This window comes from Loxodonta africana, chromosome 7 (assembly GCF_030014295.1).
Source record: "Loxodonta africana isolate mLoxAfr1 chromosome 7, mLoxAfr1.hap2, whole genome shotgun sequence".
Lineage (NCBI taxonomy): Eukaryota > Metazoa > Chordata > Mammalia > Proboscidea > Elephantidae > Loxodonta > Loxodonta africana.
In genome coordinates, this window is record NC_087348.1 from 35,063,372 (window position 1) to 35,088,817 (window position 25,446).

Sequence of the window (25,446 nt, forward strand, 5' to 3'; positions counted from 1 at the left end):
TTGAAAAGCAAAAACGTATCATACCTCCTGACAGAAAGTATGTTTAGTAACACTTTTTACCCATGTATAAAAGAATTCTGCGAGATCTCAGGATCACAACAGTCCCTGCAGCAGTCCCTGGGCTCTGTCTAGTCTAGACCAACGCTTCTCAAACTTTTCAGTCTCAAGACCCCTTCATAGTCTTAAAAATTATTGAGGAACAAAGAGATTTTGTGTATAATAAAGCTATTGCCTGTTAACAGAAATACCATTTTGATGGAAAACAATGATATTTTCCAATACAAAAAAATAATTCAGTGAGAAAACCAAAAAAAAAAAAAAAACGAGGCAGAACTGCCCATAGGGTTTCCAAGGCTGTAATCTTTACAGAAGCAGGCTGCCGCATCTTTCTCCAGCACAGCAGCTGGTAGGTTTGAGCCACTGACCTTTTGGTTAGCAGCTAAGCACTTCTGATCACTGTGCAACCAGGGCTCCTAGCAACCATTCCAGGCTTCAGGAATTTAGCAGTGAACAAAACAAAGACCCTACCTGCAAGCAGCTCACATTCTCATGGGTAAGGCAGACCATACAGAAAAAAGTAAATGTGTACTAGAATGTCAGGCAGCAGTAAGTGCTAGTGGAAAAAATGAAGCATGGTACCCGATGTTTGCACATGGGGACGTGGTTTGCCTGGGAAGCCTAACTCAGCCAGCCTAGAATTTGCTAATTTAAGGGTTTCACAATAAAATATGGGTTGCTTTTTTTTTTTAAATACCAAAATACTCACAGACACTGGGGAGAGTGACCTGCTCTAGAAGGGTCCAAAGCTCACCATTGAGGCTAGATTCCCTTCCAGCTGCATTAGGCAGGGTGACCCTCAGAAGTCACCTCACTTGGAGGCTTCCACTTCCTCTAAAGGCTGACCACACCCTCCCGGCTCACACATACATTATCACTCTGTAACCCCTTGTATTTATATAGTACATTCACACACACTGTCTTGGGTGAACATCACACGGCTGAGCGGTAGCAGGAATGGATATTATTCATCTGTTTTACGGATGAGGAAACTGAGGCTGAAAGAAGTTAATGACACACCTATTAAACAATAGACTCCACTTGAATCCAAGCCCCCTTACTCCTGTGCATGGTTCATTCCACTTCACATATTTTTACCATTTCCTTAACCTCTGATGCTCCTTCATGTAAGGAAGAGAAAAAACTCAAGGGTCGAGGTATAAGCTGAGTTTCCTCCCTTCAAAAACCTCCTGCTCCTCAAACTCCTCCTTCTCAAACAGGAAGTCAAAACTAAGAAGACAAAAGAGAGATGGGGCCTGGCATTTAGTAGGTCCCAGTGTTTGGAGCTATTATTTATTAACTCTATAAATAGTTATGGAAACCCTGGTGGTATAGTAGTTAAGAGCTACTCTGCTAACCAAAACGATCAGCAGTTCAAATCCACCAGGCACTCCTTGGAAACTATGGGAAGTTCTACTCTGTCCAATAGGGTCATTACGAGTCAGAATAGACTTGACGGCAAAGGGTTTGGTTTTATAAATAGTTATGGAGGCCTACCGTGTGCCAAAGGAATCCTGGTGGAGCAATGGTTAAGACTCCTAACCAAAATGTCAGCAGTTCAAACCCACCAGTGGTTCCACGATAGAAAAGACCGGCAATCTGCTCCTGTAAAGATTACAGCCTAGGAAACCCTATAGGGCAGTTCTACTCTGTTCTATAGGGTCGCTATGAGTTTGAAAGACTCAACAGTGCACAACAACAACAACTGTACCAGAAGCCCCTGGGTGGTGCAAATAGTTAATGCGCTCACTCGGCTGCTCACCAAAATGTTGGAAGCTTGAATCCACCAATGGCACCCTGAAACAGAGGCCCAATGATCTACTTTGAAAAGTCAGCATTAAAAATCCTGTGGAGACCAGTTCTACTCTGGTCGGTTTGACTGCTTTTTTATTGGGTCTTACTGTGTGCCAGGCCTAGTTTTAAGCAGTGGGGACAGAGAAATGAAGAAGAAAGACCACGTTCCTGACCTCAGGGAGCTTACTTTCTATGGGATTGCGATTAACATGACTTGCCATTATTCACCACACATACCCTGAAGGAGTTAACTTCCAAATCTGAGCTTCCTGAGCCTTCCTTAATAGCATCAGACCAACAACAGAGCTCTGTGTTCAATCATGATGACAAGGGCCTTTAAACATTCCTTTGAGGAGAAGAAATAAGCTTTATTCCTCTGTCCCTTCACCCCACCCATTTTACAGATGGAAAAGCAAGCCTAGAGCCCAGAAGCCACTCCCTCTGAATCTTACAATGAGTCAGTAGCAAGAGAGGGGAAAAAGCCAGCTTCCTATCTTCCTGCAAAGCCCTGGCCACAGCCAGGCCCAATTCTCTCATTCAACATCCCAGGAGGCCTCCTTGAGCAGCAGCCACGCATTTGTGGCAACCAACCAACACACAACCCCACCGGGGAAGTGGCTATTTCAAGAGCAAAGGGGAATATATAGCAACGGCCATCGGTGACCACCCAAAGTACAGCCAGCCCAAGGCGTCAGCCAACCCCGAGCCCCACATTGAGTTTCCTCTCTCCCTTTTCTCCTTGCCAACACCGTTCCCACCAAGGTTTAAAAAAGAAGTGGAAGTTCCCTTCTGCCTGACTGGCCGGCACATTCCACTGACTCAGACTGTTCTGGGCACCACGGAGAAGACACTGTTCATTTTCCCTCGGCTGGGAACTGGCCCACATCCGGACCTGTCACCGGCAGGAGGGGGCACTTGGCGGCTCAGCACAGGCAAATGAATGGAGTGCTATTTTTAATGTTTAGTGCCTGTCTTTTTTCCAGAAGTCTCGGCACTGGTGCCAGAGTTTCTCCAAGTGTGGCTTGCAGACCACCCGCATCAGAAACACCTGGGTGCTTGAAGAAATCTCAGATCCTGGGGTCCCACCTCAAACCTAGGAGTCAAATCACCAGGGCTTCAACTCAGGAATTTAAATCCTTCACAAGCTTTTCAAGCGATTCTTTTTTTAATTTTTATTGTGCTAAACATGTACGTAAGAAAACATTTGCTAGTTCAACATTTTCTACATGTACAATTCAGTGCCATGAATTCCATTCATCATATTGCTCAACCGTCACCACTATCCATTTCCAAATTTTTCCATCACCCTTAACAGAAGCTCAGTCAGATGATTCTTTTGCACAATAAATGAGGACCGTCAATAATCCAGGTCTGCATTCATTCATTTATTCATTCAACATTTACTGAGCATCCCCAATATGCTGGGCACTGTGCTAATGAAGGAGAAATACAAGATGAATGGCAGATGGACTCAGCCTCTGAGTCCAAGGGAGACACAGCACAGTGTGAAGAGCTAAAGACAGGGCATGAGGTACCACAGGAGCACAAAGGTGGGAGACATCAACTCTGCCTGGGAGGTCAGGGACAGTGTCTTAGCTATACAGTGCTGCTACAACAGAAATACCACAAGTGAATGGCTTTAACAAAGAGAAATTTCCTCTCTCACAATCTAGGAGGATGGAAGTCCAAAATCCAGGGGAAGGCTTTCTCCCTCAATTGGTCTAGGGAAGGTCCTTGTCATCAATCTTCCCCTGGTCTAGGAGACTCTCAGCACAGGGACCCCAGGTCCAAAAGACACGCTGCCTTCCTGGTTCTTCATTCTTGGTGGCATGAGGTCCCTCTCTTCTCTGCTAGCTTCTCTCTTTTATATCTCATAAGAGATTGACTCAAGATACAACCTAATCCTATAGATTGTGTCCTACCTCATTCACACAACTGCCTCTAATCCTGCCCCTTTAACCTCATAGAGGTTAGAATTTACCACACACAGGATAATCACATCAGATCACAAAATGATGGACAACCACAATACTGGGAATCATGGCCCAGACAAGTTAAAACACATTTTTGGGCGGCACAATTCAATCCATGACAGACAGCTTTAGAGAGGAGGGGACCTTGGAGCTGAGGCCCAGAGAGTGGGGAGGGGGATAGGCTATGGAACAATCACTACCTATAGCCAAGGCAGAGAGAGTTCACAAAACCAGGGTGGTCTCCCGTCTGCCCTCACCTAACTCAGTGCCCTCCTGACTTATCATAGGTATTCAGTACACATTTGATGAATGAATTAAAAACCAGAATCCACTACTGGACACTGTGTGGGAACAGGAGCTAGGAAGCCACTCAGAACAGTTTTATACGAACTCGTTGGTTAAGAACAAAGGCTTTAAAGTTAAACTGACTAAGGTCTGGTTATCATTTCTAATTACTGGATCATGGGGAAGGCAGTCTTTCTAAACCTCATTTTCCTCATCTGTAAAATAGGAGTGACAGCTACTTTCTAAGGCCGTGCTAAAAATGAAACCTGCATACAAAGCATCTGGTATGTAGCCTGGCACAGGTATACACTCAAAAAAGTTAAGAATCATTTAATAATAATAAACCTGAGATTAAAACCAAGTTCCACCACCAACTAACTTTGGTAAATCCATTCATCTTGGGCATCAGGTTTTGTGAGAGGTTTAGACAAGACCCTCTCTAAATTCTCTTCTAGCAATGCTGCTGCTGTTAGGTGCTGTCGAGTTGATTTTGATTCACAGTGACCCTATCTGTGTACAACATATTGCTTATCTAGCAGTAAGATCCCATAGAAGTGGTGAGATTTTAGATGGCACTTTCTGATTCACAGCATCTGAGATACCCATTCAGCATTCCTTCTCATTGTTGTTGTTGCTCTTAGCTGCCTTCGAGTCAGCCCCTGACTCAGGGAGGCTCCATGCACAACAGAACGGGATGCTGACCAATCCTGCACCATCCCCATGATTGAATCTATAGGGTTTTCATTGGCTGATTTTCTAAAGTGGACCACCAGGGCATTCTTCCTGGGCCATCTTAGTCTGGAAGCTCTGCTGAAACCTGTTCAGCATCATAGCAACACCCAAGCCTCCAGTGATAGATGGGTGGTGACCGCGCATGCAGTGCATTGGGCAGGAATCAAACCCAGTCTTCTGCACAAAAGGCGAGTATTCTACCACAAAGCCACTCCTGTTGCTGTTGTTGTTAGGTGTCATCAAGTCGGTTCCAATTCATTGAGACCCTATAGGACAGAGTAGAATTGCCCTATAGGGTTTCCAAGGAGCGGCTAGTGGATTTGAACTACTGACCTTTTGGTTAGTAGCCGAGATCCTAACCACTTTGCCACCAGGGCTCCTAAGCCTGGGTAAAAACATGCTTTCTCCCTGACTGGGGACATGCCTCAGGATGTTTCATTTTCCTCTTGGACCTCCCTTCCCACTTTTCCTTCCTCTCTGTATATTTTCATACTCAAAAAGGTTAACGGGCGACACTCTACCCAAGCACACAGGGAACAGTAGATGAGTTGACCTCCCAGCCTTCTCTTCACTTAGGCCTAAAGGAGTTATCAGATTCACCTCTCATCCCTAAAGACAGGGAAAGAAGCATCAACACCAGCCAGAAACAAAGAGCTCCAACTTCTTATGTCATACACAAACACACCCTTTAGAAGCTGCAGCTGGGTAGAAGGCAGCTTCCCATGGCCACTCCTCTTCCACCCTTCTTCCCACCTTCTCTGCAGAACACAGTTGCCTCCAAAAGCCCTCAACCAGAGGCAGGTGTGGATGTCTCAGCCCCACCCCCCAGTCTTGTCTTGCCCCATCAGCAGCCAAAAAGTTGTCCTTGGTCTAGGTGTGAGGAACCTGCATAGGCCTTGGAACCACACAGGTGGTTTACATTTACCCTGAAACTACCTTAGACCCTCCATCACGTAAGTACACTCCTTTTACCTTTCCACCCGCCCCCGCCCTAACCATGCCCACATCTAGAGCACCATCACCAAGACATGGAGTTACACCAGAAGGAAGAGCAGCCCCTTGGAAAAGCTCTCCTACATCGCATCTTCCTTTCCATCATACTCACTCACCCTGGCTGGTCTACACAAGTTTTCCTGTTAAGGGCCAGATAGTCTTTGCAGGTCATATGGTCTCTGTTGCAATAACTCAAGTGTGACTGACATTATTGAGAAAGCAGCCATAGATAATACATAAATGAATAAGCATGGCTGTGTTCCAATAAAACTTTGTGAACACTGAACTTTGAATTTCATATAATTTCCATGTCAGAAAAAAAAATTTTTTGACCATTGTAAAATATAAAAGCTATTCTTAGCTTGCTGGCCATACAGAAACAGGCAGCAGACCAAAGTTTGCCAACCCCTGGTCTGTCCCCTTGTCATCTCATTCCTAGGCCACAGCAATGTTCTCTCACCTGGCCCTAAATCCATCCTGCTCACATCTACCTAGGTAGAGCTTTCTAAAACTTCCACTTTAATCAATCTCATTCCGCTTCTAAAAACGGCCAGTGTCTTGGCTGGCATTTAGGCCTGGCTCAGTCAGGCTCCAAGACACCTTCCTATCTTGTCTCCTAACAGCCTGAACTGCCTAAGCCCATTCTCTTCCATTCTGGAAATGCACTGTATCCATCTTTACGGATTAGACTTAGAGCTCTTCCTTAAAACGTTCCCTGACTATCGCACCCCAACTTCCCATAACACTTGTTTATGTGATTCACTCAAAGGGCTCACATTTGCAGGGACAGAAGTGTAGATAATTACAGTAGAGTGAAGTAAATGTTCTAATAGGCACTCATAAGGCCATATTGGAGAACAAAGGAGCCTGCTAAGAGAACATGGGAGAAAGGCTCCTGTAATATCTCCCCAGGGCTGCCATAACAAATTACCACCAGCTGGGTGACTTAAGGAAACTCTAGTGGTGTAGTGCTTAAGAGCTACAGTTGCTAACCAAAAGGTCAGTAGTTAAAATTCCCTGGGCGCTCCTTAGAAACTCTACGGGGGCAGTACTACTCTGTCCTGTAGGGTCATTATGAGTTGGAATCAACTCGGTGGCAGTAGGTTTGTTTTGTTTTTGTTTTTGTTTTTTTTTTTGGTTGACTTAAAATAACAAAAGTTTATGCTCTCAAAGCTCAGGAGGCTAAAAGTCCTAAAGCAAGGGAAAAACAAGGGTTGGTTCCTTCTGGAGACTCTGAGGGAGAACCTGTTCCATGCCTCTCTCCTAGTTTCTAAGGGTTGTTAGCAATCCTCGACGTTCCTTGGTTTACAGCTGCATCACTCCAAACTCTGCCTCCACAGTCACATGGCCCTGTTCCCTGTGTGTGTCTCTGTGTGTCCTCTCCTCTTCTTATAGGGACACCAGTCATTGGATTTAGGGCCCACCCTAATTCAGTATGACTGCATCTTAACTAATTACATCTGCAAAGGCCCTATTTTCAAATAAACTTACATTGTGAGGTTCCAGGTGGACATGAATTTTGGAGGGATACTATTCAACCGAGCACAGCTCCATAAAGTATTTAATTAACACTTAAGTTGGATCTTGAAGGGTTAGTAAAGATTCATGAAGCTAATAAGAAGTAGAGGTTCTGGATACAGGGAGAAGAAGTACTCTGGGCCAGAAGGATTGAGACAAAGGCATGAGTGGATAACTGGGCAGGTGGCAAGATATCAGACCATGAAGAACTTCTTAGCATGGTCTCGCTCATGCTAGTCAGTAAGTCCGTTAGGCAAGACCTGGCGTGGTGCTGAAACACACAGTAGGCCTTCAGTCAGTGTATTTTGAGATAGTCACAGAAACCGGGAGCGTTTCATTTCTCATTCCTAAAAGAGTCAGTCACTCCAAGCCTCAAAAAGTCAACAAACAAGAGTATCAAAGGATCCATGAAGAGGGATCACCCTGGTCTTTAATCTCCCTCTCTTCTCTTTTCAGCCCACACCCACAGTTTACAGGAGAACTGGGTGTGAGGTCTCACCAGGCCCAAGCCCTGTTTTCCGCTACATAACATGCAGCCCCACTCAGCCATCTTGGAAAATGTTGCACACAAGTTAAGGCTATTTTTCTGTCCTGAGCTCTTGTAACTAGGACAATACAGCCAAAGTGATTTTTATTAAAGGAAAAAAGACTTGTTCTTTTCCACCAATGGTAAAATCACTTTCTTTTTTGGAATCACAAAGGCCTGTGTTTGATTTTTCAGAGAAGCAGGCATTTCTGTAACCCTCCCCCTTTAAAGAGATTATAAAAATAGAAGCCCCGAAAAACCCTTAAATGTAACCACCACAGGGTCTTCCATTGATGCCAATTCCTATCAGCTTCAGTGGCGGGCAAAGGCCAAGGGAGCTTTGAAGTCAATTCTTTGAAGTGAGCTAGGCCTTGATGCTTTCTCAGGACTAAAGAAGTTTAAAAAAAAAAAAAAAGGAAGCTAAAAGTTGGGGAGGAAGATGGAAATGCAAGGACAAAAAAAGGAAGGTCCACTTAAACACAAGAACTCCCCAGTTTCATCCCTTACTTAGAACAACATGAGACCGATTTGGTAGAATACCTATTTATGTATAAAGTGCTGGAGAAAGAAAGATAGTGTCTTCTTTCATAATATTATAATTTATTAAACAACATAAGACAAAAAGACAAACTCTAGCACAACAACATATGTGAAACTACCATTAGGGAAATGGAAGAGGTAAGACAGCAATGCTCAGAGAGAGCCTACTAAGTTCAGGCCCCAAGTCTGGTGGTCCAGCTACCCTGTTGATGGTAGTTGGGTATTCTCTGCTCCGCTTACTAGGGTACTGAGAATAAGAATTTGAAACCCAGCTCCACCTTCCCTGCAAACTGGGCCTTCTAATGCGGTTTGTTTCCCATGGCAGATCTCTGCGCATGCACAAACGAAGATCCTGGGGCATGCACACGACAAGGCAATAGTGTCCTTACCTGATCCCAGACCCATGCATCACTGGAAGGGGAAGATATTCTCCAGCCCACAGTTCCATCCGAGCCCCCTTGGAAAGCGAGAAGTCCCACAACTTGGACTTCCTGTAAAGAATGACTCAGCATCCAGATCTCCAAATTTGGGCATGGGAGGGCTTGGGGTGTAGGATTTTAGGCACCAATCCCTGCCCTCCCCCCTACTCAAGGACATAAGAGGTCTCTGATCCCCTCAAGCAGGGAGTAAGTGGTCTTTCAGCCACTAGACCCCACATTGCTCCTTGTCTGCACTGGCAATAAATTTACCACTTTCTGTTTCTCTTGCAATTGGTGTCCATCTTACTTTGAACGGCTAATAGAACAGGGCAAAAACCCAAAAGGCCTTCAGTTACAAATTGACCCACCCACAATCATACCTCAGGTAAACAGAAGAATGGGGATTTGAATCCAGGCCAAGCCACCATGCATGTTCTTCCCACAGAAGAAGACAGGAAGGAAAAAAAAAAAAAGCAGTTGCTATAGCGTCAATTCCAACTCACGGCAGCCTCATGTGTGTGTGAGTACAACTGTGCTCCGCAGGGTTTTCAGTGACTGATTTTTTATAAGTAGGTCCCCAGGCCTTTCTTCTGAGGCACCTCTGGGTGGACTCAAACCTCCAACCTTTCAGTTAGCAGCCAAGCATGTTAAACTTTTGCACCACCCAAGGACTCCAGTTCTAAGAAGGGAGAACGTGTGCCTAATTGGGGCAGGGGGAAAGGCCACAAGAGGCTTCATGAACAAGGGGCGCTTCAAGATCGAAACTGGAAAACCAGGACATTAGTGGACATAATTGGGAAGGGAGAACATTTCATGGGGAAAGCCCAAATGCCGGCACTCAGAGCAAAAGCAATGAGCGCGCTGGCTGAAGAGCTTGGGCTATGCCTAGAGCAGTGAGGCTGGAATGGGAGCCAGGGTGGAGGGTATGGAATGCCAGGGTGAAATGCAGCAGGAAATAGCAGCCACCAAGGGTTTCTGAGGGTCCCAGGGTAGTGCAAAGGGTTTGCGCTCAACTAATCTAAAGGTGGAGCCCTGGTGATATAGTGGTTAAGAGCTTGGCTGCTAACCAAAATGTTGGCAGTTTGAATCCACCAGGTGCTCCTTGGAAACTCTATGGGGCAGCTCATATACCATGCCCTACTATAAGTCAGAATCAACTCCACGGCAGTGGGTTGGTTGGTTGGTTTGTTTGTTTGTTTTTAATCTAAAGGTTGGTGGTTCAAACCCACCCAGCAGTGCCACAGGAGAAAGGCCTGGCAATCTGCTTGCATAAGTATTACAGCCAAGAAAACCCTATGGAGCAGGTCTACTCTGTTACACATGGAGTCACCATGAGCAGGAATCAACTTGACTGCAACGGGTTTTTTTAAGGGCTCCTGGGCAGGTAAGCAACATGAACATACATCAAAAAATTCTCTTCAAGGTTCTCTGGAAAAGAGATTTAAAAGGCTAGAATGTAGCTGCTGGATGTAAACAAGACCAAAGGATCTTGGAAATGCAACAGACTTCAACTATTCTTTCTCCTCCTCCTTTAAATAATGTTTCATCTGATACACTCTCACTAGCTCCCCTGTTTGCAAGGAAAACCCAGCTGAGGTCTGATGGCCATCGCTATTCCCCTCATTGTGCCTTTATTTGTGCTTGTTTAATGTGCAAAAACCTGCATGAAATACACAGAAGGTGAGACGCTTCAGTGTTGAAAGCACTGGTTCATAGCCCTAATTTGGTGAAATCCCATATTCTCATCAATCATTCCAGCAAAGGCCCTAATATTCTTCAAAAATACATATAAACTATGCCACACTGTGTACTTCAGAGGACATCAAACCAGAGGGTCAAAAAAAACTTTGAAGCACTGGCCTAAGGAAGGTTCAAAGTCTCCACAACTCTCTCTTTAACACAGAACTGCATGCTCTCGCCCAAACTGCATTGGTACAGTGATTTATTCTTTTCACGCCGCCTCTACTGACACCCTTGGGTATTACCAGAAGAGAGGGTTTCGATATCCCATTTGATAAATAAGGATATCAAGGCTCAGGGACACAATATACCTTGTCCAAGTTCACAGAATAGGTGGGGTGAAGACTCTTCCACCAACCAAAGGTTGCTGATTTATATAATGTGTTGTTGCCTAGAATCTAAATACCAACCAAAACCAAACCTGCTGCTGTCGAGCCGATTCCGACTCATAGCGACTCTACAGAACAGGGTAGAACTGCGCCATAGCGTTTCCAAGGAGCGCCTGGTGGATTCGAACTGCTGACCTTTTGGTTAGCAGCCGCAGCACCTAACCACTACGCCACCAGCGTTTCCAGAATCTAAATAAAATATACATTAATTTGGGTCCCAACCTGAGTAATTACAAATTCAGGTGGTTCTTATTGAGTACAAGGCTCTAAATACTCATGCACAAATTGGTCCAATGTTCCAAACACGTTAATACTAAAGACAGTTGAAATAATTTACTGCTGCAAAAATAAATTGGGAACACAGAACACATGAAGACACTTAAGGTTCTCAAATTTAAGGAAGTGCTTTAAACATTTTTTTTTAAGTTTTTAAATTTTAGAATGTTTTTTCTCTATGGTTTAAAAAAGGAGTCTGGTGGCGCAGTGGTTAAAGTGCTCAGCTGTGAACCAAAAGGTCGGCAGTTCGAACCCACCAGCCGCTCCGCGGGAAGAAGATGTGGCAGTCTGCTTCTGGAAAGATTACAGTGTTGGAAACCCCCTAGGGCAGCAATAGGTTTGGTTTGCTTTTTTTGCTTTTTTGGGGTTTTTTTTTTTTGATGGCTTAAAAGTTTATGATGTTTTAAGTATAATTTTACCATGTAAAATATACCTACAATGCTGCAAGCTGTGTCTTAAATATTAATATCCTAAAGATATGCAAAGTGAATGGGTCAGCTAAAAATGCAAGAGAGCCTTTCAGACACTTCTGGTTACACTGGTTTACTTTTACACCACAAGTGCATAAAACTTTTTTAAATAATAATAACTTTAACCATTACCCAGGAAAAAGGAGAAGAGAGAAACTGAACTCGAAAGTAAAAAGATGCTAACACATCCCTTTTTTTTTTTTTTTTTAATTTAAAAGGAAAAACTGATAAAAAAAAAAAAAGAATTGGGAAGGGGTCTTTTCACTATGAGACCAAAATTTCTAAATCTGGAAATTTTTCAAGTTATAGTTTAGTTCATAGTGAAGAAGCCATAATCAGAAACTATGATCCAGTAAGGAAACCCTGGTGGCGTAGTGGTTAAGTGCTACGGCTGCTACCCAAAGGGTTGGCAGTTCAAATCCAACAGGCGCTCCTTGGAAACTCTATGGGGCAGTTCTACTCTGTCCTATAGGGTCGCTATGAGTCAGAATCGACTCAACCGGTTTGGTTTGGGGCTTTTTTTTAAATCTGTATTAGGGTAGTTATAAGGATTGTTGAAAGATGCACCCAGTACGAAGCACAGTGCCTAGAACCTAGAAGTCTTACCACTCCTACTGGTACTTTTCACATTGTTTTATAGCAAGAGCTCAGTCAATGGTCATTGTTATTTTAAGCTATTATATCTGTTCAGAATCTTGTAGACAGATTCCTGCACTGGAAGGGGGGTGAACTAGATAACCTCTAAGCCTTCTTTTAACCTGTCTGCAGTTTCAGTTCCACTGGAGCAATAATTATACAATCCCAGGAAAACCAAGTCCCTCTACCCTTCAGGAAACAAGTAACGATATACCTCTACAGCATTCAGACCACTTAAAGGTCCTATCACATATCACTAAATGATCAAATTTCTCTCCGTGTTTGAAAATATCAAAGCCACTTTTAGTTTAAGAATATAAAAAATAGTTCTGCCTTCCACAAAAAGGGACAGGAGCTGGTTGAATGAACACAGGAAATCCGGGGTGGAAAGGAGGACTGTGCTGTTGCATTATAGGGAGAGCAACTAGGGTCATGCTGCAATGTGAGTACAAATTTTTGTATGAGAAATGAACTTGAACTGTAAACTTTCCCTTAAAGCATAATAAAAAAAAAAAAAAAAAAAAAGCGCTGCCCTTCCAAACAATAACGAATGATATTTGCTGTTGCCTGTTAACTGCCAGGGGATAAATAATACCTCAATAATCCCATTTAAGAAATTTTCCACACAGGATAACAGATGGAACAGAACAACAGCTCTTTGTAGTGGCATACTGATACTTAAAATCGGATCACAAGATGTAGCAAAAACAAAAAACCCATGGGGGAGCCCCATTATATAAGCATATCACCCAGGTGAATTAAACTATACCTGCTTGGGGGAAAAAGCGAAAGAAAAATCATTTAAATGGTGCTGGCTATTCCACCCACGCTCTGGTGTCAGCCTAAGATGGGAGACCCACATCTACTGTAGCCTCGCTGGGGTCCAGCTCCCATGTGCCATTCCTCACCATCCTCATCATCATGCTAACATTTAAGGATACAGACTTTCCATTCCATGTAGCCCCTGAATACAATATTTTATCTGATACTCACCCAAAGAAATTGCATCTTTTCAACCATGGAGGAATAATTGGCTGAGGGGGGCTTCCTAAGAAAAAAATGGCATGTGTTCTCCAATATGGTAGATAAATACCACTTTGTGCACTGTATTTTGGGATGATTCAAGGGATGATTTTCACTGGTGACTCTGAGTAAACATCATTTTCTACCAAAATACCAACTTCCAGTTGAGAACCTAACCTCCAATTGAGATGCAATTCCACTACATTAGCTGTTCCTTTGAACATCAGCTTGGCCTCACTAATGGTGATCTTGGTCCAAAATGAAAATAAGGATTACACGGTCAAGTTTCATTTGCCCACCACCAACAGGCAATAAGGCATCCCACATAAACAAATTAACTGACAGTGCCCTTTTTATCACAGCCGTTTGGAATTGCAGACAGTTGAAAGAAGGTATACATCTTATTCTCAATTTGTGTCACTTCCTTGGCACCTACTATGGTGACTTCAAGATTGGGGTCAAAGATCACTTCCTCTCCAAAACTGTGTTGGGGTGGATTTGAAATGTGAAGGAGCATAAAAATAAGAAGAGTAGCAGCTATTAGGATAAGCCAGGCTCTGTGCAAAGGCGATGTCCTTACTTTTCCTCATTTTATGGTCACAAGAGGTCTCTGACAGTAGAACTTTCATGATCCTCATCTCACACATGAGCAAAGTGAGGATTGGGGAGGAGAGGGACCAAGCCAGTATTCCCTGAGAAGTGAAGTGGCAAGACCGGATTCACTGTATCACTTGTTTATCCCAGCTCTGTGCTCTCCTACCTCAGGTCTCCCTCCCATTAAAACCCTGACCACATGAGTTCTCCCCACTAAAACACAAGCTTCCTGCAGGTAGGGCCCCTATCTTTTCATCCATTCATTCCTCAGCAATCTGCATAGTTCCCAGCCCTTTGCAGCGAATTAATAAATGTTTATTCCATATTCTTGCTGCAGAGAACAGGCCATTTATTCATTCAGTAATTAGTTGGTCCAGCCATCGCCAACATGTCTATCTCATGCCATGGCACCTCTCCAAATGAGAGATAAAGAAACGATAGGAATTTGTATATAATGTATTATGCTGTCTGTCTTCTTAAACTGAATTTTCTGAGTTTAATATTATTACCCTGATCATCACTTAATCTTTTGAGGATGCCCAGTTGTATTATTAGCAGCCTGTACATGCTGTGCTGGCTTAATATCCTCCAGGCCTGTGGAGAGATAAGCCTTATGCACTCTCATTGGAAACTGAGCACCTAAGGGTCCCCAGGGGCTACAGAGGTATTTGAACTCTTCTTCTGCTTTTTTAAGTATCTCTTCTCTCCACCCCAGCTAAAGGGCATTGGTGATTCAGTGGTAGAATTCTCACCTTCCATGAGAAAGACAAGGGTTCGATTCCTGGCCCATGCACCTCATGTACAGCCACCACCCATCCGTCAGTGGAGTCTTGAGTGTTGCTATGATTCTGAACAGGTTTCAGCAGTGTCCAGACAGATGAGGAAAAAAGGCCTGGTGACCTAGTTCTAAAAATCAGCAATGAAAACTCCAGGGATCTCAACAGTCCAATCTACAACTGATCATGGGGATGGCACAGGACTGGGCTTCATTTTGTTGTCATGGAATTGTCACGAGTGGAGGGACTCAACTGCAGCTAACAACCACCCCCACCCTAGTTATCTGGTCTTATTCTGTAAACCTCCCCTATCCTTTCTAATTTCCTGCTTATCTGCTATGGGGATAGGAAACTAGAGGAACTACACTTGCTGGGCCAGCCCTTAAATAGTGAATAAAGAATCTCTCCTCAGAGAAAAACATTAATGCATGCTTTGGTGGCCCTGTGTTTTCTCTGCTTGTTCAGATTTCTTACTCCTGTGGTTTGCCTCTTGGTGGAGAGCTGTGGTTTGGATAATTGCTATTGCCTGACCAGTCACATCCAGAAAAAGAGAGTGGCTTCCTAGGATAAGGTTGCCTTCTCTTTCAAATGTCCAAGTGAATTCACAGTCAAAGGGTCCTTCCCTACAGTCTGAAACTTTCTTTCCGGGACAATCAGATGCGGAGAGTGAAAGTAAATGCTGTGTACATCCTACGGGGACCTCCAAGCAGGGTTTTTAGAGAACAAACCCTCAGTGTCTCGTTGAGGAAGTCATCAGCACCATCCGCAAACTCATTGCTTTCCCTTCCTTCCCCCCATTGTTTGTAGAACCCTGTCTCCTCCAGGCCAGGAGGAAGGCTCTGCAGTTGCCCTGGGAGAGGGAGGTTTTATCACAGGAAAGGGACTCCATTCCTGGAGGCCTCCTAATCCCTTCTCTCTGGAAGAAAAAAGAGAGGGGAAAAGAGAATCATTGCCCTTCCATCTTTTCTATGTCCCCACCGCAGGTTTCAGATTTTCAAAACCAAAACTGAATATTTGCATTATTCTGTCCCTGCCCAAAAGCCAAATCCCTTTTTAATGATAACCCTGGAAGGTGCCCACAACCATTATATACACGAACTGGAAGACCATCTGTCAACACATGAAGCCAAAGGATCCATATAAAGCCAACACCTGCCTAGTCATCCAGGAGGTGGGTTACAGTGGAGAGAGAAGAATCTGGGTTCAAGTCCAGGCTCTTCCATTGTGTCAGTCCTGGGGCAGTCCAACCACCGCAGGGCGATGGAGGTGGCCCATCAGTATAATTACAGGTGAGGATACTTGACATATAAAATCCATCCGTATTCCAAATGGACAGGAAAAGTTTGGTCTATCTCAGAGCACTGGAGGTCTGGGGTAAGGATGACTCTCACTTTTTGCTTTTACTCATTGGCAGTATTTAAGTGTTTCCCGCGATGAGTATTAGTTTTGAATTTTTTTAAGAGAAAGATTTTTCTATTTTTTGAAAAATAAAATGAGTGATAATTCCTAATCATGCTCAGTCACATAAAGGCCATTATCCCATTCCTTAACAGGTGTGGCCTCGGGAATGCCATTTAACACTGTGTGCTACGCCTCAGTTCTTCCCTCTGTATAATGGGGGTGATAAGACAACAACCAAAAAAAAACCCATTGTCCATCAAGTCGATTCCAACTCACAGTAACCCTATAGGATACAGTAGAACTGCCCCATAGGGTTTCCAAGGAGCAGCTGGTAGATTCGAACTGCCAACCTTTTAGTTAGCTGACAAACTCTTTAACCACTGCACCACGAGGGCTCCAATAACACAACACAAAACCAAACCCATTGCCGTCGAGTCGATTCCAACTCATAGCGGGCCTACAGGACTGAGTAGAACTGCTCCACAGAGTTTTCAAGGAGCATCTGGTGGATTCAAACTGCCAACTTTTTGGTTAGCAGCCAGAACATTTAACTACTACACTTAATAAAAAATAGGTGGCATTAAATTAATTTGTATAAAGTGCTTGGAACAGAGCTTGACTCATAATAAGCACCTACACATGCATTTCTAACAACTCCCCAGGAAGTTATACATAAGAATCACTTGGGGATCTTGTTAAAATGTAGATTCTGATTCAGTATATCTGGCATGGAAATGCAAATTCTCTGCAGGGAACTTGTTAGAAATGCAAATTATGAGCAGAGGTTTGAACAAGAAGGAACGAGTTTGAAGCCCTGACACAAAGAGATCACAAATGACACTTTAAAAAAAAGTTTAAAATTCTAACAGAAGACATACAATTTACAAAAAAAAAAAAAAGATTTCCAAATATTTCCAGTACATGCAAATGTAAATCTATGGAAAAGCTGGTAGGTATCACAAGAAAGGAGCAAAGATGAGAAGAGTGGAGAGTGTGGCGTGGGGTCCTGGGGGAGATACCTCCTCCCAGAAGGGATGAATGTTAAGGAGGCTAGAGGAGTGGGAAGGACTGAGTAACGGAACCAGCTGAGGAAAAGCAGGTCTAAGCCTCCCCGGGGGCTGGGGAGAACCCTCTTCTACAGCTCACCTTTTGAGTTAGCAACCTAAGCCACCTAGATCAAACAAGCTGCAATCGAATCACCTCCAAGTCATGGTGGCCCCCATGGGTGTCAGAGTAAAACTGTGCTCCACAGAGTTTTCAATGACTGATTTTTCAGAAGTAGACCACCAAGCCTTTCTTCCAAGGTGCCTTTTGGTGGACTTGAACCACCAATCTTTCAATAGCCAAGCATGTTAAGTGTTTGTACTGCCCAGGTCTCCAAGCTGCATAAAATAGGACAGGGTAGAAGTGCCCCGTAGGCTTTCCATGGAGCAGCTGGTAGACTCGAACCATCAACCTTTTGGTTAAAAGCCAAGCTCTTAACAGCTCTGCTACCAGGGCTCCCGGAACTGCCTAGTGGGGTTTATTCCCCACCCCTTGCTCAGTAGGAAACCATTCTGAAGATCCTGGAGAAAAATAAGGGGCTCAAGCTGCCTCGCCTGACCAGGCAGAATGGCCCTGAAGGCACGACTGCACTGGGCTGCTGCCCAGTCTTGGCCTGACGGTCTCCCCTAATGTATCCCCCTAAGCCCATCCCACCAAAGTTCCAAGCTCTTTCCACTCTCTGAACTAACCCAGTGCTGAGGGGAGACACCTACAGTTCTCCTAGAGAGGGGTTGCGACAGAGACAGAGCTCAGAGGCCTTCACCACCGTCTGCCTCCCCCTCCAAAAAAAAGAAAATTACACACAAAGGAGAAAGTGGATCCATTGGTCTCACAGTCGTTAAAAACAAAAACAGGGTCGGGGGAGCCTATATACTTTGAGAGATCGCATCCAACGTATAAACTAAAAAACAGAAGGAAACACGAGCTGGGAACACCACTTACAAAGCTGAAGAAAATGGTTTTTAAGTCACCTCCAAAACTGAAACTCAACTTTACGCACCCACTTAAGAGCTGACCTTTCAAGGAGCAGAAAATCAATGCTTAAGGCAGCAAAAAAAAAATCACTGAGAATCAAAATTAAAGCCAAAATATGAGCTCTTTTTAAAAACACACACACACACACACACAAGCTGAGAACTTTCTACAACAAATGCCAGATTTCAGCTTGGGAGAAAAACAGAAGCCTTTGGGTAAAATAAACAGAAGGGGGAAAAGCTCTCCTAGCATAAACCAAGGGGAACCTCCTTCCTGCAGATCAAGTTCTGACCTTTACGTGAACTCGAAATAACTAGCTCAGGATTTCGCAAAGCAAGAGGAATGGCAAGCATTTTGAATGACGCTAAAAATCTTGGTTCCTTCTCTGGCTTTTTGTTAGGCAGCCAAGTGTATCAGTCAGAGCAAAAGTAGCTAAAAAATGTGCACTTCCCTCCATCGGGAAACACTGGTGAGGCCATTACAAAACAGCCACCCTCTGGCAGCCTGTCGGGCCTCTGCTCTATGTGAGAAAACCAGAATTTTCAATGACGACTTCTGAGCAAGGAAGGCCAATTCCCTGTCATTTATTCATTCAACAAATATTTACTGAGCACTCCTACTACATACCAGGCACTACTTTGAAGCAAATCTGCTGCCAGAGACCTCTTTAAAGCATTAAAAAGCAAAGATGTCACTTTAAGGGCTAAGGTGAGCCTGACCCAAGCCATGGTGTTTTCAATCACTTTATATGCATGCGAAAGCTGGACGATGAATATGGAAGACTGAAGAACTGAAGCCTTTGGAAATTATGGTGTTGGCAAAGAATATTGAATATACAATGGACTGCCAGAAGAACGAACAAATCTGTCTTGGAAGAGATACAGCCAGAATGCTCCTTAGAAGAAAGGATGGCAAGATTTCATCTCGCATACTTTGGACATGTTATCAGAAGGGACCAGTCCCTAGAGAAGGACATCATGCTTAGTAAATTAGAGGGTCAGCAAAAAGAGGAACACCATCAACAAAACGGATTGACATGGTGGCTGCAACAGTGGGCTCAAGCATAACAACGATTGTGAAGATGGCAGGGCCAGGCAGTGTTTGTTCTGTCGTGCACAGGGTCACTATGAGTTGGAACAGACTCGATGGCACCTAACAACAACAATAACCACTTTAGAGCGGTGAACAAAATAGACAAAAACCTCTCTCCTTAGGGGTTTTTTCTCCAAAGTTGGGTGTTTTTTAAATAAAGGTATCAGTTCTCAGTTTTTTATAATGAAAATGACACACAGGACATTCCCCCAAGCCCTCACGGCCACAAACCTGTTCTTACCTGGCTCCTATTTTATGCATAGCTAATAGCCTGCAGAAGCCCTAGTGGGCAGTGGTTAAGCGCTGTGGCTGCTAACCAAAAGGCCAGCAGTTTGATCCACCAGCTGCTCCCCGGAAACCCTATGGGGCAGTTCTACTCTGTCCTGTAGGGTCACTATGAGTCGGAATTGACTCGACAGCAACAGGTTTGGTTTTTTTGTTTTGATTTAGTACCCCGCAACTCACATCAACTCCATTTCCTGTCTCCATCCAGGTTGTTGTTATTGGCTGTCATCAAGTCAGTCCCTGACCCATGGCACAACAGAACAAAATGCTGCCCACTCCGGAGCCATCCACCCCCACAATCAATTTCAGATCAGACTGTTGTGCACCATACAGTTTTCAATAGCTGCTATCTGAAGTAGATTGCTAGGCCTTTCCTCTCAGTCTTAGTCTAAAAGCTCCGCTGAATCCTGTTCAGCATCATAGCAACACGCAAGCTTCCACTGACAGATGAGCGATGCCTGCATATGAAGTACCTCGAATGGGAATCAAACCTCCGTCTCCTGCATGGAAGACAAGAATTCTTCCATTGAACCACCACTGCCCCATATGCATAGCTGTTGTTAGGTGCTGTCACGTCGATTCCAACTCATAGTGACCCAATGTGACAGGGTAGAACTGTCCCATAGGGTTTTCTAGGCTGTAATCTTTACAGGAACAGATTGCCAGGTCTTTTCTCCTGCAGAGCCACTGCGTGGGTTCAAACCACCAACCTTTCAGCTAGCAGCCGAGTGCTTCTTTATGCATAGCTAGTGCCTGGAATCCACGCCAGCTCCGTTGCCCCGCCTCCATTCAGGTGTAGACACAGACAACCTCCCCCAAAACAAATCCCAGATACATACTGGTAAGAAACAGCTCCATCTAAGGACGCGCCTGTTGGCGATGGCAGCAGAGGTGTGATTACGTGGGAGAATACGTGAGAAAGCACTTCAGAAACAGTCAAAGCTGTGCAAGGGCAAAGCAGTACTAGCATTCAAAAGTTATCCCTCTTCCTCAATGCTCCTCCAGCAGCTTGTCCATCCCGTGCAGGCTAATTCTGCCTCCACCTTCGCTAAGCTTGGTATAGAGTAGGAAATCAATGGTTGTTGAATTAACTGCCAACATTGCTGATGACAATACTACAACAATAGCAGCAGCTAACATTTACAGGGACCATCCACTATGCACTGGGCACGTTCCTAAGAAACCTCTAAAGTAGTGCTATAATTATCCTCATTTTACAGAGGAGGGGACCAAGATAAAGAAAGGTTGAGGGACCTGTCCAAAGTCACACAAGACAGAGTGTTTCTATCAATTCTGTAAAGCGTTCGGCCCTAAGTAACAAGTAAGCAATCAATTTTCCTCAAATGACAAGTACGCCAGAAGCAGGCAGCCCAGGACACTCGCAGCTGCAAAGGCTCTTTCCTGTTCACATCCTTCGGAATGGGACGTGCACCTTTCTGAGAAGCAGCATAACAGAGAGCTAACAGGTACAAATGCTTGTGCCAGGATCCCAGACCTGCGCCGCTCAGTTACCCTTCCTCAGCCTCAGTTGCCTCATCCGTCCAGTGGAGGTAATTATATTAACGATCTCATAGGTTACTATGAGGATTAAGTGAATTAATGCAAGGGGCTCAGAAAAGTGCTTGACACACAGGCGCATTATCTATGTTAGTTAGTGTTCATTATTATCATCAGCGGCAACAGCAGTAGCATTACTGCAGAACAACACAGGCCAAAGAGCAAGCCAGAGTCAACTCCCGGTAAGGGCTTCACAGAGCCCCACTCAGTGACCAACTTGCAATGCATTTGCCAGGACAGGGTCACATGGCCACCTCAAGGTGCAAATGAGACTGGGAGAAACAGGCTCCTATTAAGGAGTGGGGGCAGTAGTGGTTCGGTGGTAGAATTCTCTACCTTCCATGCACGAGACCTGGATTCGATTGCCAGCCAAGCACCTCAAGCACAGCCACCACCTGTCTGTCAGTGGAGGCTTGAGTGTTGCTATGATGCTGAACAGATTTCAGTGGAGTTTCCAGACTAAAACAGACTGCGAAGAAAGGCCTGGTGATCTACTTTCCAAAAAATCAGCCAGTAAAACTCTACAGATCTCAACCGTCCAAAACCATTGTGTAGGGGGTGGCCATGAGTTGCGGCAGCTCCATGGCAGCTAATACCAACAATTAGGAAAGAGAGAGGGAGATGGGGAATTGAGTAGATTGAGTAGGAAACCAGCAGGCTCCATCACCATGGTCGAGCCAGGACTTGCCCCAGGTGATCAACTCCAGGCCCAACTCTACCAGCCCACATACACCTCTCCACAAAGGAGGGTTCCTCAGATGTAGGCCTGAGCGGTGAGCAGCTTCTGCCCTTTCTGGAGCTCCTCAAGAAGCCACTGGTGAAGTAGAACTCAAAAGCTCCTTCCCTGAACATTATTCTGGAGGTGTGGGGACACGGAAGACAGGAGGACAGAAGCTTTCCTTCCTGCTGAGACAACGGGGCTCCCGGTTGCTCAAGGGACTGCAGACCCCCATGAATCTCTAAAATGATATTTATTCCAACAAATTTGCTGAGTTGTTGGCTCTAATAAAAACACTTAAAACCTAAGAGGTTCTTGCGGACTTAGTAAAATTAACAGGAGCCCCTGAAAGAATCTGGCATTGCCTCACTGGCTTCCAAATTCTCCTTCAATCCTACATCTTTCCAAGTTTGTGGATGGGAAGAGCAAATGTGTTTTCTTGGAACATACTCTTTTATTTTGTGTGGCAGCATGAATTTGGATCCCTAAAAAAAAAAAGCTTCTATAAGGTATGAAGAGGTAGCAGCTCACCAGCTTAGTCTTTGTTTATGGTGCAACCATACCCACTTTAATGGAAAAGAGAGTTTTCATGGCGCTTGCTTCCTTGTTGCGAACATTAGGACTTCTCAAAAACGTTTTTCAAAAGATCAAATTGCATTCAAATGTTGTCTTATTAACCCACCTCTTGAAGTCTCAGGAACCATATGTCCCAATCATTTTAAATTTTATTAACGGCAAAAAAAAATCTACTTCACAGACCTAGAGAAAAAATAATAACAACTAGCATATCCCCACTTTTGAAAACACGATACAGTCAAGAGGCAAATGGTTAAGCGCTCAGTTACTAGCTGAAAGGTTGGCAGTTTGAACCCACCCCAAGGCACCTGTGAAGACAGGCCTAGCAATCTGCTTCCTAAAGGTCACAGCCTTGACAGCCCTAAGCAGTTCTACTCTGCACAGGAGGTCACCATGAGTTAGAATCAACTCAACAGCAACTAACAACAAAAACTCAAAAAGCAAGCTAATTTGGGGCAATTATTCCATTTACCAGGGGAGTCTTCACTTTCCAAAACATCCCTTCCACAGCAAAGTCTTCTCAGAGCCCCTTGACCATAGACCCTCTCGTCTCTCATTAGCTAAGCTTATAGCTCCTTTCACATATGTTAGCTCAGTCAATCATCTAGTGGCATTTATGGCACTTCTGCAAAATGCCAGGTATTATTCTAGCTGTCTTATTTAATCTCCTCGGCCACCCTAAGGGGTCAGTACTGTTATTATCCTTATTTCACAAATGAAGAAACTGAGGCTCCCAGTTACTAAGTGGAAGAGCCAGGATTTGAACTCAGGCATTTTGTCTCTAGACCTTGTTCTCTTCATCATTACGCTACACTCACTTCATATGCTCATAGCTCCTTTATAGCCTTAATCGAAATTGGGATTTATGGGTCTTGATATGATTTGGGTTTGTGTCATTGGAGGCAGTAGTGGTGGTTAAGGGAAGACTCTCAAAGCCAACAACTAGGACTAAATCTCAGCTTCACCACATGCAGGTAGGAGACCTTGGGTCAATTCCTTAACCTTCCACCTGCAAAATGGAGGTGATAGTAGCTACCTGGCTGGACTGTTGTGAGGAAGCACCTGGAACAGTGTCCAACAGCGAGTGCTATGTAAGTGTAGGTTATCGTTATTGCCCAGGACACAGTAACCCCATGGGGACAGGGACAGTGTGTGTCTTGTTCCTGCTCTATCCCAAGTGCATGGGGTACTATCTCCAATGTCACAGGACCATATTCTTCATCTGCTTTGCACCAAGCACTGCCCTAGGGGCTGAGAACATATTGGTCAACGAAACAGATTGAAATCCTTGGGGAGACTATATTTTAATTAAAAAGGGGGTGTAATATAGTATACTGGAGGTGATATGAGCTAAGGGTTAAAAAAGGGGGGGACAGGATAAGGGCAAATAAGATAAGCAGGATAATGAGTGCCAGGGGGCACTGCTGTAAATGGGCGGCCAGGGGAGGCCTCTTTGGAAGGTGACAAGTGAGCAAAGACCTGAAGGAAGTGCAGTACTTGGAGAGAGTGTTCCGAGCAGAAAGAACAGTCAGTGCAAAAGCCCTGTGGCAGGGGTGTGCCTGAAACTACCCGCGGCCAGTGTGGCTGGTGCAGGAGCAAAGGGAAGAAAGTGCAAGGAGAGGAAGTCAGGGAGCCGAAGGGGGTCAGCCCATGCACGGCTTGTGAAGGACCCCGCCTTTTCCTCTGGGTGAGATGGGGTAGTCCTCCCCGGGTTCTGAGCAATGGAGGGACATGTTCCAACTTTGGGTTTTTTTAAAGGGATCACTGTGGCTGCCGCACTGAGAATGGGCCAAAGAGGAACAAGTGCAGAAATGGGGAGACCAGTGAGGAGGTCCCGAGAATAATCCCAGTGAGAGAAGACAGGGGCTTGGCCCACCATGATAGCTGGACAGATGATGAGAAGTAGTCAGATTCTGCATTTGCTTTGAAGATCGCCCACAAGACTAGTGGATGGACAACTGGATACAGAATTTGAGAGAAAGGAATCAAGGACGTAAGCAAGTAGAAGGACGAAGTTGCCATGAACTGAGGAGGGAAAAGTTGTTGGGGGGTGGGGGTACAGGACTTTTTTTTTTTAATACTATTAGTGGTCTATGGGGATATGAGTCTTCCCTACCTCTAGTTTACAAAAAGGATTTTCCCTCAACACTCCTGGCTTCCCACTGAATCTCTCACTAAGCCCTTCCCCAGGAAGGAGGAGTGATTTATCTTTCTCCGGTGGTCTGCTCCTGCACCTGGAAGTTTCACTGGGGCTGATACTCCCTCACCCCCCTACCTGCACGCACCCCATGTGAGGAGGCCTCTGGGTGCCTCAGGCAGCCCGTGACTGGGTAGGTGCCTCTGTGCCATCTTATCAGGAAGCCCATGCTGCCCCACACCTAAGCCACATCCTCCAACCAAGCCATTATCAGTAATAAAGGTCATATTTTGATCTCTACCTTCTTTACTCCGTGCCTCTCTCTTTAGTGGTTCAAAAGTCTGAAAAAGAGGCGTGCTGTTTAAACTCCAACATTAAGCACCCCGGGGCATTTAAAATACAACTAACTTTTATCCAGAGTTTTATAGCTCATTTGAACCTCGTAATAACCCCCTAACATAGTTCATCAGCAAATGATTCCTAAACACCTACTATTAGGCGTTTGCAATTAAGCACCACACTGGGCAATGAAGGGGGGCCGGGGCCTGTATTATTAGCACCATTTTGCAGTTGAGAAAGCAAGTCAGAGAGTTAAGTACTTGGGACCAAGTCACACCACCAGGAGATGATGTGCAAGGATGCATGCCACCAAGTCTTCTGGTTCTAATGCCCATGCTCTGTCTACACTTATGAACTGGGTAGTCTTGGGCAAGTTACTTAACCTCTCTGAGTTTTACCATCTGTAAAATGGAGATTATGACAGCACCTACCTCACCAAGTTATTGTGAGAATTAAATGACTTAACTGATTTAAAGCACTTGGAAGAGTAACTGGCATACAGTAAGCGCTCAATTACTCATCGTCGCTGTTATTACTATTATTGCCATAAGAAACTGCCTCTCATAATTAGGATGATAGCT

General features: G+C 44.6%; 1 protein-coding gene across 7 annotated transcripts in view; it reads right to left on the minus strand.

Moving 5' to 3' along the window:
- The window catches only part of PTPRJ (protein tyrosine phosphatase receptor type J), a 197,836-nt gene that overhangs the window by 100,204 nt on the left and 72,186 nt on the right, over positions 1–25,446 (minus strand). The window contains exon 1 of one of the 7 annotated variants that reach the window (XM_064288121.1): positions 9,218–9,280. The exons of 5 other annotated variants lie outside the window; for them this stretch is intronic. In XM_064288121.1, coding sequence (XP_064144191.1) covers positions 9,218–9,265 — 48 coding nt within the window. In that variant the 5' untranslated portion in view covers positions 9,266–9,280. Of the gene's footprint in view, positions 1–8,807; positions 9,135–9,217; positions 9,281–25,446 lie in introns of those variants that run through there. One more of the 7 variants, XM_064288120.1, reaches the window with a different exon arrangement.